At 43.7% G+C, this 12,196-nt stretch overlaps 1 protein-coding gene across 4 annotated transcripts in view; it reads left to right on the top strand.

Moving 5' to 3' along the window:
• The window catches only part of Usf3 (upstream transcription factor family member 3), a 59,152-nt gene that overhangs the window by 30,122 nt on the left and 16,834 nt on the right, over nucleotides 1–12,196 (top strand). For all 4 annotated transcript variants that reach the window (XM_006248357.4, XM_006248356.4, XM_039088895.2 and 1 more), the window contains one exon: nucleotides 5,688–5,770. In XM_006248357.4, coding sequence (XP_006248419.1) covers nucleotides 5,688–5,770 — 83 coding nt within the window. The remainder of the gene's footprint in view (nucleotides 1–5,687; nucleotides 5,771–12,196) is intronic.

Below are 12,196 nucleotides of genomic sequence, written 5' to 3'. Positions count from 1 at the left end.
AACTTTTGGTCCTGTTGATTCTTTCTATGGTCCTTTTTGTTTCTACTTGGTTGATTTCAGCTCTGAGTTTGATTATTTCCTGCCTTCTACTCCTCCTGGGTGTATTTGCTTCTTTTTGTTCTAGAGCTTTTAGGTGTGCTGTCAAGCTGCTGACATATGCTCTTTCCTGTTTCTTTCTGCAGGCACTCAGCGCTATGAGTTTTCCTCTTAGCACAGCTTTCATTGTGTCCCATAAGTTTGAGTATGTTGTATCTTCATTTTCATTAAATTCTAAAAAGTTTTTAATTTCTTTCTTTATTTCTTCCTTGACCAGGTTATCATTGAGTAGAGCATTGTTCAATTTCCACGTATATGTGGGCATTCTTCCCTTATTGTTATTGAAGACCAGTTTTAGGCCGTGGTGGTCCGATAGCACGCATGGGATTATTTCTATCTTTCTGTACCTGTTGAGGCCCGTTTTTTGACCAATTATATGGTCAATTTTGGAGAAAGTACCATGAGGAGCTGAGAAGAAGGTATATCCTTTTGCTTTAGGATAGAATGTTCTATAAATATCCGTTAAGTCCATTTGGCTCATGACTTCTCTTAGTCTGTCGACATCACTGTTTAATTTCTGTTTCCATGATCTGTCCATTGATGAGAGTGGGGTGTTGAAATCTCCCACTATTATTGTGTGAGGTGCAATGTGTGTTTTGAGCTTTAGTAAGGTTTCTTTTACGTATGTAGGTGCCCTTGTATTTGGGGCATAGATATTTAGGATTGAGAGTTCATCTTGGTGGATTTTTCCTTTGATGAATATGAAGTGTCCTTCCTTATCTTTTTTGATGACTTTTAGTTGGAAATTGATTTTATTTGATATTAGAATGGCTACTCCAGCTTGCTTCTTCTGACCATTTGCTTGGAAAGTTGTTTTCCAGCCTTTCACTCTGAGGTAGTGTCTGTCTTTGTCTCTGAGGTGTGTTTCCTGTAGGCAGCAGAATGCAGGGTCCTCGTTGCGTATCCAGTTTGTTAATCTATGTCTTTTTATTGGGGAGTTGAGGCCATTGATATTGAGAGATATTAAGGAATAGTGATTATTGTTTCCCTTTATATTCATATTTGGATGTGAGGTTATGTTTGTGTGCTTTCATTCTCTTTGTTTTATTGCCAAGACGATTAGTTTCTTGCTTCTTCTAGGGTATAGCTTGCCTCCTTATGTTGGGCTTTACCATTTATTATCCTTTGTAGTGCTGGATTTGTAGAAAGATATTGTGTAAATTTGGTTTTGTCATGGAATATCTTGGTTTCTCCATCAATGTTAATTGAGAGTTTTGCTGGATACAGTAACCTGGGCTGGCATTTGTGTTCTCTTAGGGTCTGTATGACATCAGTCCAGGATCTTCTGGCCTTCATAGTTTCTGGCGAGAAGTCTGGTGTGATTCTGATAGGTCTCCCTTTATATGTTACTTGACCTTTTTCCCTTACTGCTTTTAATATTCTTTCTTTATTTTGTGCGTTTGGTGTTTTGACAATTATGTGACGGGAGGTGTTTCTTTTCTGGTCCAATCTATTTGGAGTTCTGTAGGCTTCTTGTATGCCTATGGGTATCTCTTTTTTTAGGTTAGGGAAGTTTTCTTCTATGATTTTGTTGAAGATATTTACTGGTCCTTTGAGCTGGGAGTCTTCACTCTCTTCTATACCTATTATCCTTAGGTTTGATCTTCTCATTGAGTCCTGGATTTCCTGTATGTTTTGGACCAGTAGCTTTTTCCGCTTTACATTATCTTTGACAGTTGAGTCAATGATTTCTATGGAATCTTCTGCTCCTGAGATTCTCTCTTCCATCTCTTGTATTCTGTTGGTGAAGCTTGTATCTACAGCTCCTTGTCTCTTCTTTTGGTTTTCTATATCCAGGGTTGTTTCCATGTGTTCTTTCTTGATTGCTTCTATTTCCATTTTTAATTCCTTCATCTGTTTGATTGTGTTTTCCTGGAATTCTTTCAGGGATTTTTGCCATTCCTCTCTGTAGGCCTCTACTTGTTTATTAATGATTTCCTGTGTTTCCCTAAGTGTGTTCATGTCTTTCTTGAAGTCCTCCAGCATCATGATCAAATATGATTTTGAAACTAGATCTTGCTTTTCTGGTGTGTTTGGATATTCCATGTTTGTTTTGGCGGGAGAATTGGGCTCCGATGATGGCATGTAGTCTTGGTTTCTGTTGCTTGGGTTCCTGCGCTTGCCTCTCGCCATCAGATTATCTCTAGTGTTACTTTGTTCTGCTATTTCTGACAGTGGCTAGACTGACCTATAAGCCTGTGTGTCAGGAGTGCTGTAGACCTGTTTTCCTCTCTTTCAGTCAGTTATGGGGACAGTGTGTTCTGCTTTCCGGCGTGTAGTTTTTCCTCTCTACAGGTCTTCAGCTGTTCCTGTGGGCCTGTGTCTTGAGTTCACCAGGCAGCTTTCTTGCAGCAGAAAATTTGGTCTTACCTGTGGTCCCGAGGCTCAGGTTCGCTCGTGGGGTGCTGCCCAGGGGCTCTCTGCAGCGGCAGCAACCAGGAAGACCTGTGCCGCCCCTTCCGGGAGCTTCAGTGCACCAGGGTTCCAGATGGTCTTTGGCTTTTTCCTCTGGCATCCGAGATGTGTGTGCAGGGAGCAGTCTCTTCTGGTTTCCCAGGCTTGTCTGCCTCTCTGAAGGTTTAGCTCTCCCTCCCACGGGATTTGGGTGCAGAGAACTGTTTATCCGGTCTGTTTCCTTCAGGGTCCGGTGGTGTCTCAGGCACAGGGGTCCTGCCGCTCCTGGGCCCTTCCCCACGGGAGCCCAGAGGCCTTATACAGTTTCCTCTTGGGCCAGGGATGTGGGCAGGGGTGAGCAGTGTTGGTGGTCTCTTCCGCTCTGCAGCCTCAGGAGTGCCCACCTGACCAGGCCGTTGGGTCTCTCTCTCACCGGGTCTGGGAGCAGAGAGCTGCTGCGGGCCGGGATCCGCGGGTGTGGGACTTCCGGTAAACACAGACCGTGCCTCCTAGAGAAATTCTGCTTCCGTGTCCCAAGCTCACCAGGCAGCTTTCTTGCAGCAGAAAATTTGGTCTTACCTGTGGTCCCGAGGCTCAGGTTCGCTCGTGGGGTGCTGCCCAGGGGCTCTCTGCAGCGGCAGCAACCAGGAAGACCTGTGCCGCCCCTTCCGGGAGCTTCAGTGCACCAGGGTTCCAGCTGTGTATCCATTTTCACTTTGGCATATTATATAACATTTTGAGTCAGACATTACTTTCTGCACTCAAAAAAATTTTACTTTCTATTACTCTACACCTGTGGCTATAGCTATGCAAACAGAGAGGATCTCTGGGGAGAGTTTATCTACAAAGGTACATTGAATGCTGGTGAGATGAGCTTATCACCATAGAAATCCACTCAGATAATAATGAGCAACATTGTTAGAGAATTAAGACTGGCAATCAATTAATAGAAAGGAAGCCTTTAAAAGATAGCCAAGAGTAATTTATTACTATATGTATATGTTAAATTTTTATTATTTTTAATTATGTGTGTTTTTTGGTGTATGTAGATGCTCACAGAGATTTATACCCCTAGGAGTTGGAGTTACAGTTGGTTATAAGTCACCTAATGTGTGTGCTAGGGATTGAATCAGGTTCTCTGGGAGAGCAAAGCATGCTCCCGACCACTCAGTCTTCTCTCCAGCCCAAGAGGCATGTTTTTAATTTCAGCATCTTACAGAAATTATTTAAATGAACTCTTTTGTATTCTTACTTGTTTTAGAGTTTTAGTGTGTCAGTCTGGAACATTCTGGCAGTTAATTAACAAGTTGTCGGTTGCCCCGTACTCTAGTTTTCATTTTTGTTGCCATGATAAAATATCCTGACCAAAAGCAACATAGGAAGGAACAGATTTATTTGGCTTACAGTTCCAACTTGCTGTTCATCATTGAAGGAAACTCAAGGCAGGGACTCAAGCAGCTAGTCACATCATATTCATAGCCAAAGCGAGAAACAATAAATACATTCTTGCTTGTTTTCAGCTACCTTTCTCTATTCTTATACCATTCGGGCTCTCTGCCTAGGGAATGGAGTCGCCCACAATGGACTAGGTCTTACTACATTGATTTGCAGCTAAGACAATTCCCCACAAATATGACCACAGGACAACCTGACCTAGATAATTCCTCATTAAAATTCTCTCTTCCTAAGCGATTTTATGTAGTGACAATTTTGGAATTTCGGTTTCTTTAAAAATACAGAAATATTGTAAGAATGTATTTTCAATTTAATCCCAGGTGTAGGGATGTGGGGCAGCTTGAGACTGTCCACAGCAGCTGACTATGACTTGCCTCGTGTTCTAGCAGAAGCATGGTTTTGCCAGCTGCAGATAGTTTTTGCAGTTGTGTAACATTTGGAATTTTGAGAGCTTTTCAGAGGGTGTGTAACTGTTAAAGCCCCATAGGCGATAGTGGCTCTTGGTCATTTAAGGAGGCTGGTTGCAGTTTGTTAGTAGTCATGCCCAAAGAGGAAACAAAAGAAAGATCTTCCTAATTCACCTCTCCCCTCTATCCTTGTTTCTCTCGTGTATAGTGTTAGTGTATGAAGCTGGGGGCAGAGGGAGAATAGAGGGTGTGTAAAAGAAGAGCCCACAAAATAGCAAAGACCAGCTACAATCATAGGCTGTGTTAAGTTGATTGTTAAAAAAGCTAGCTGCTACTCCCTGTTAGAAAAGATGGTCAGAGTGGATATCCCAGAAATGAGAGAACAAAGCCAGTGCATTTTCTTATCTAAGAAGTAACCAGTAGCTGCTGATATTCCATAAAGGTCTAGTCACCGAACAGTAGGCATTGCTAAAACAGAGGCAGCTCTTTGGTAATTTAGTGGTTTGTTTTTTTTTTTTTTTTTAATTTGGTCATTGTGATGTTGTGATGGCTCAACAGGTGAAGTGGTTTGCCACCACACAGGGTAACCTGAATTTGATAACTAGAGCAGAAATGTTGGAAAGAAAGAACTGATTTTAGCAAGTCATCATCTGACCTCCATGTGTATGCTGTGTACACACACACACACACACACACACACACACACACACTCAAATACATGTAAACAATGAATTTAAAAAATAAATTTGTTTATCAATAAATCTTTACTGCTTATTTGAATTATAATGAAAAGATTGACTAATAATAATGTATTGTTAACAGTTTCTTTTTATCATTTTTTTAATGTGTACTGTGTGTGCCTAGTATCCTGGGAAGCTAGAAGAGTTGGTTGAATCCCTTTGGGCTGAAGTGACAGGTGGTTGTGAGCTGCCATGGGTGCTGGGAAGCAAACCTGGTCCTCTGGAAGAGCAGCCAGTGTTCTGAGCCACTAAGCTATCTTTCCAGTCCCCCTTTTTATCATTTTAATGTAGTTATTATTTCTGATTTTCTTTACAATGCTTATAAAAGTGATAAATACATTTATTTTCATAACATTTGACTTAAAATACTGCATTGTAAAACTTACTACAACCTTAGTTACAGTCATTGGTAAATAATGATTATTGGCTTAGAATTCAGTTTCTTTTCCAGTGTCCATACTAGGCAGGTGCTCTGCCACTGAGCTATAGCTCCCCAGCAGCTTCCACATGTGATTTCTTTACTGACAGTTGCTTTGCCCAGGTAAAGTTTGGCCAAGTAGTATAAGAGTTGATAATGTGTTTTTCCTGTTTCTAGTGGAGAGGCACAGAAAGAAGAAAATCAATGCTGGGATAAACAGAATAGGAGAACTGATCCCATGCTCCCCTGCTCTGAAGCAGGTAGGTGCTCCCTCTTCCCCTGCTCTGAAGCAGTTAGGTGCTCCCTCTTCCCCTGCTCTGAAGCAGTTAGGTGCTCCCTCTTCCCCTGCTCTGAAGCAGTCCAGTGTTTTGTGTCAGCCCACCTCTCACCCCAAACATGTAGGCGCCTACTGTATTTCCTTTTGCTGCTTGGTAACAAACAGTGCTCTCAATTATTCGATTATATTTGGTTTTTAGATTGATTATTTTTGTTTCCTGCCATTTATTGGGGGAGAGTGTTCAAGTTAATAGCCTCGTTTTTTATTTGTTTTATTTTTCTTTATACTTTAGTTTTTCTTGTATTTCTAATAATCTCCTAGTACAGTTTTCTACATGTGGTTGCCAGACTGTCATGCCTCTCTAAAGAATTGCTGAAGTAGACCTGTGGTGACATTGATAGCAGCCACTACACTTCCTAGCATTGCTATGTTTTTTAAAATTCTTACCTAGAGTTGTCTAGGATTGTTAACCAGTTCCTCATGCTCTCGACACCTGCTTCATGTTCATTACTCTCCTGCCTCAGCACCCTTACTGCTGGAATTACAAGTGTGGGTCACTGCATCTGGCCTCTCCGTTGCCTATCAATTCCCATTGTAAATCTTAGCTTAATGTATGACACTTTTCCCTAATGAAGGTAATTTGGGGTTTTTTAAAATAGCAGGGATAAAATAGGATCATTGAGCATAAAATAAATGATTCAAATTATATGGCACCATGAAAAACTAGAAGGAAATTGATATTCCACTTTCAGGTTATGACCACTAATAAAGTATTACACACGTGTGTAGACACGGCCTCACCAGCATGCGTCAGCTCCGCTTTGGACAACGGCTTCCTCACTTGCACTGGTTGTACATTCTGAGTGCTTGGTTCAGATTGGTGTCTCATACGACCCCTCTCTTTAATGGCTGTATGGATTCTTTGACAGCGGCACATAAGAACTTGTAGTAACTTTTAACCTAACTTTAATTAAATGATCTATATAAAATAAATATGTGTACATAGTAAATAATATCAAAATAATAAGCGTTAACATTCTTCCTGCTTTCTAGCCTTAATACAGCTTTCATAGACAGCCATTCTCAACTGTTTTCTTTTTATATTTAGTTTTTCATTTCTTAGTTTTCTGTATCCTTTTTAAACTTACAAAATTGTGTGCGTGTGTAAGTGTGTGTGTGAGTGTGTGTGTGAGTGTGTGTGTGAGTGTGTGTGAGTGTGTGTGTGCGTGTGTGTGAGTGTGTGTGTGAGTGTGTGAGTGTGTGTGAGTGTGTGTGAGTGTGTGTGTGCATGTGCGTGTGTGAGTGTGTGTGTGAGTGTGTGTGTGAGTGTGTGCGTGTGCGTGTGTGAGTGTGTGTGAGTGTGTGTGTGCGTGTGTAAGTGTGTGTGTGAGTGTGTGTGAGTGTGTGTGTGAGTGTGTGCGTGAGTGTGTGTGTGTGTGTGTGTGAGTGTGTGTGTGTGTGTGTGTGTGTGTGTGTGTGTGTCCTACACAGACGTGAAAGCCAGAGGAGGCTGTGGAATGTCTTCCCTTACCATTCTCCGTCTTTTAAAAATGCAGTCCTTGTATTAATTCTTAGAGAATTTCATTCAGTACACAACATCTTGACCCTATTCACCCTCAGCTTTTTCCTATCTCCTCCCGTTCCACTCCCTCCCCCAGCTCATGCCCTCTTTGCTTTTTCTAATAACCCACTGGGTCCAATTTGTGCTGCCCTGCACGCATGGGCGTGGGATCACCACTGGTCAGCTCACTCCCCACCTTAGTCACATTCCTACCCCACAACTCTGGGACTATCTTCAGGGATAGCCTTGCCTGGGTTCTTATGTGGGGTCTGGGATTTGAACTCAGGTCTCCAGTAGGCCATCTCTTCAGTCGGGTGTACTTTTAATTCTTTGCGAATGTTCAGTGAAATCTCAATGCAATTTTCTAGATGGTCAGGTCACTGCACGACTTCTCTTTGGCCTTTTTTGCCCTCTGAGACTTTCCTTCTAGTCCTTCAGCCCTGGTTTTAGTCTCAGCCAGCTGGTCTCCTCTTTTATAAAGTTTTCTCATCCTGAACCTCATGGCATATGCTTATTTTGTGGACTCTTACCCCTCACTGTTGGATGGGCTTTCCCAGGAAATTTCCCTCAGTTTTCCTGGGGATCCCCCCATCTTCTCCCCCCCCCCTTTCATTTAGGTATTTTGTCCAAATAAGAATGGTAAATAATAATGATAAGCCTTTTTATTTGAATGCTTAGTGAATATGAGTTTTTGCTTGTTTGCTTGCTTCATTCTTGAGAATGAGGCATGTAAAAGCCCAAGTTCCCATGCCTTTAACTGGAGCTACTGGAAAGCCCCATGGTAGTGTGGTCCAATGCAATGGCCCCTCCTCCAGCTCAGGAAATTACTGACCTTGGCGGCTGCCACCAGGATTGCAGCTCGAGACTGATGGCCACTATTTCCCGTCCACAATTCACATGCTTCCCCTAGGATCACCTTGCAAAAAATGACCAGAGAGATTTGTAGGCTGGGTGTGAGCATTGTGGGGAATGTGTGGTATGTGTAGTTATCTTAAAGATGTCACTGGACCACTTCCCCTGGGGAGTGGCAAAGGACCTTCCATCTACCTGCTGGGGAGACAAGTCAGGTATGGTTGAGGCAGCAGCCCCTGCTACCTTTGGGACTGGGCCAGATCTAGTTTGTTGGTGCTGTTCCCCCAACTTTGCAAGCCTCAGTTTCCTACGTTGCCAATTGGAAACAGATCTGCAGTGTACTCTGCACCATTTGAGCTCCAGCAGCGGCCCTTGGAGCTAGATCTGAGCATGTGCATGGACTGTACTTAGTGAGCTGGGCAACCTCATCTTCTGCCTGGGATGTACTGCCTCATTTCCCACCCCTTCTTGCTTTAAGAGGAGCCCTGAGCCTGGCCCTGGTGCTAGCCCTGCCTTAAGGCAGTGCTACAGGAGAAAAGTTTACTCTTATAGAAGACTGGTGGACAGGGCTATCCAGATGGGGTGCTGATCCAGTGACCAACATCCAAGCCTGTGCCTGCTCATAATTCTGTCATTATGGAGGTAGCCTGGCTTTCCAGATACAACCCTGAACCACTCCTCAAATCACTCAGGGGTTGGGGGTGGAGTGAGGTGGTGATGATGCATCTCCAGGAGCCGGACCTCGCCTTCAGAGATGCTTCCTTGGTGTCTGGTTGCCCTGTCTCTGGCTCAAGCATAGAAAAGGATCCTCAAGCTCGGTCACACAAAGCAGTTACACCAAGGGGGTCTCTTCCCATCCTCTAGTCCTAGAGGCTGTGTGACCTGAAGGACAGACACAACACCAGGTCTCATCCACTCAGATGGACTAAAATTCAACCATGTTGGGTTTCAGTCTGTGGGTGTTGGAGACCTGTACTTAACTTTAAGAGAGTGGCTTTCTGAGAGAACTGGCTTTAAGACTACACAGCCCTAACTGCAACCCCTCTTCAAATGAGCAGTCAAGATACTTATTTTAGGGAGAAAAGTTGAAAGGAAACGGGGAATTTACTAATAAAAGAATTAACAGCTCTTTAAAAAGCTGATCAAATACGCTTGTGTTTGGCCCTAACTGTTGTGTTTTGTTTCCCGGGAAAGTGTCTTGTCAGACTCTTCCCTGAGAATAGAAATGGTGAAGGAGTGTGAGCTGCTGGAGTTCTGGGGCTGCTTTAGGGACAGGGCTAGAGATTCTGGAGCTGTAACACACAGCGTCGTTTCGCTTTGCCTTGCTTGATTCGGGAGCCTGTCTTGACTACTTGGAAGAACTGTCCTCGAGGTTTGAATTTTCTAGTTCAAATTTCAGAGAAGGTAAACTTGCTTTGTGTGGTTAGAGCAGGAAAGAATTCATCCCATTGGCTGAGAATATGGATGTGGGAGGGGCCTGGTATCACTGCTCCTAAAAGCCTCTCATCCAGCCCCTTATTGGCACTCTCCTTCAGTAGGACGGAAATGGGTGCTTCTCTGTGTTGAAACTTGTGGGGTGCCAAGGCTTGATCAGTTTACTCTTCCTCATTGCCTTCCTTGACACTTCAATTTCTTTTTATCCCTACTGAGTGGATTAAATTTGTATAAATGTGTGACTTTTTTTGTTTGCAGAGTTTTTAAAAATAGACTGTCCCTGCTTTCAGGAACCTGAGGCAGGAGGTTCCCAGGTTCAAGAAAAGTAAAAGGATTGATTTTTTTAACACGGGGCTAATTGCGATTTACTTGTTTGTCTTGAGGTGCAGGGGCCTGGCCACTCAGTACATGTTGAAAGCTGCCTAGTAAAGTCTCACCATCTACTACTCTTGGCTTTCTTTCATTCCTGGTTCTCGGAAGTTCTTGAAGAAAGGAAATCGTACCATTTCACCTTCTTAGTGTCTGGTGTGTGCAGAGGAATGTTTGATCTCCAGAGCACAGCAGCGGGCAGGTTGTCTTACTGTTGTGCTCCTGCCTGCTGTCCGGGTAGGGGCAGGCGGCTGAGCATTATCAGGTTCTACTGTTTTGCTTCTTGTTTTAAGGAAGGTCAGCATTCGTTTTCTCTGATTTTGCAGTACCAGGATTTGAAACTGGGGCCGTACATACATGCTACATGGGCACTCTACCACTGAGTTCCACTCCACCCCTGGTTTTCCAGTTCCCTGTATGCGGACTGGGTTTCTGTAGTGACTGGGTTGACGGCCCCAGAACTGAATCTTACAGAATCAAACCACCAAGTCACAACAGTGAGAGAGCAATAGAGGCCTGGCCGCATACGTACTGTGCACATTGGACAGGAACTTAGTCATTCATGACCACATGCTTAGTAGTCAAAAGGAAGACACCACAAGTGACCAGTGGGTAGCTAAAATGCTTCTTCATAATAAGCTGGCAGGTAAAAGGAATGGCCATTAGAAAGTAAGGCCAGATGAGGTCCTTGGGTGTCCTCTGCTGTGTCCACCTTACTCCTTGGAGCCAGGATGTCTCACTGAACCTGGAGCTCACAGGTTTTTTTCATTTTATTTGATGGGTTTTGGTTTTCGTTTCGGCTTGGCTGGCAACCAGCAAACCCCAACAATCCTGTACTCTTTGCTCTTCACCCTCAGCACTGAGGTTACAGGGTCCCACATGCACATTCTAGGGATCCAAGTTCAGGGCCTCCTGCTTTTACAGAAAGCACTCTTACCCACTGAGCCACCTCCCCAGCAGCTCTGTCTGGGTTTTTCAGACACACCAGAAAAAGGCATCAGATCTCATTACAAATGACCATGAGCCACCATGTGGTTGCTGGGATTTGAACTCAGGATCTCTGGAAGGTAATCAGTGCTCTTAACCACTGAGCCATCTCTCAGCCCTCTGTCTGGGTTTTTAAAGAATATATTGGCGAAGATTATTACTAGAAGAATATGCATGCAGCTTCACAATGATTGTGTCTACGACAGGATCTGGAGAGCAAGAGCATAGAGGAATGTTGCTTTTCAGTTTTTATCCCTTCATATTATTTACACTTTGCCATATGCACATAGTGTTCCTGTTCTCCGTGTGTGTTTATGTGCTGTGTGTGTGTAGACAGAGGTCAGTATTAGTTGTCTTCCTTGGTTGCATTCCACCTTATTTTTTTTGAGACTTGCTCTTACACTGAACCTGGAGTTCAGTGATTCAGCTGAATTGTCTGACTGTTGAGCTCCGGAGATCGGCCTCTCTGTCTCCCTGGTGGTAAAATTATAGACGTGATCTGCCATGCCCCATGCTGGAGATCTGAACTCAGGTCCTCACACTTGCATGGCAAGTACTTTACTGACTAGACTAGCCCTTCCTCCAGTCCCCATTATATTTTCAGTCTTAGAGTTTATTAAGACCATGGCACTAGAGAGATGGCGTACTGCTCTTAGAGAGCACCCAAGTTCTATTTCCTGCACCCAGGTCAGGTGATTCCAGCTTCTAGGGATCCAGTATCCTCTCCTGAACTCTGTAGGCACCTGCACATGGTACTTTCTCCATCACAAAAGCACTCATTTGCACATAAAAATATAAAATAACCTTCAAAACTGTTAAGAGTAAAGAAGTGCTTTGCTGTAAAATGTAACCTTTAAAAAAAGTTTAGAAAAGGGATATAGTGAGAGCATAGCACCAAAACTCTGTCAAGTGATACTCCTTTCTCAGCCCATTTTTTAGGGTTCTGGGAGGTTGTGGTTCTCAGTGCAGTAACACTGAGAAGGCCCTCCCTCTGTGGCCTCCCTTCCAGTTAGTCTTCTCAGGATGCCTCATCCTTCAGCCCTGTCTTCACACACACCAAGGGCATCCCTGCCTGAGTGCCTTTGCTTTCTGAGGCTGCGATCTGCAGCTCTTCATCCAGATAGCCTCAGGGGATGCTTCACCCTCTTCAGGTTTTACTTGGGTGTCACTTTACAGAAAGTTCCCAAAGGTCCCTCCTCAAAAGCA

This window comes from Rattus norvegicus, chromosome 11 (assembly GCF_036323735.1).
Source record: "Rattus norvegicus strain BN/NHsdMcwi chromosome 11, GRCr8, whole genome shotgun sequence".
NCBI classification, from domain to species: domain Eukaryota; kingdom Metazoa; phylum Chordata; class Mammalia; order Rodentia; family Muridae; genus Rattus; species Rattus norvegicus.
Note: the sequence above shows the minus strand (reverse complement) of the source record. Positions and strands in the feature narration are given on the sequence as shown.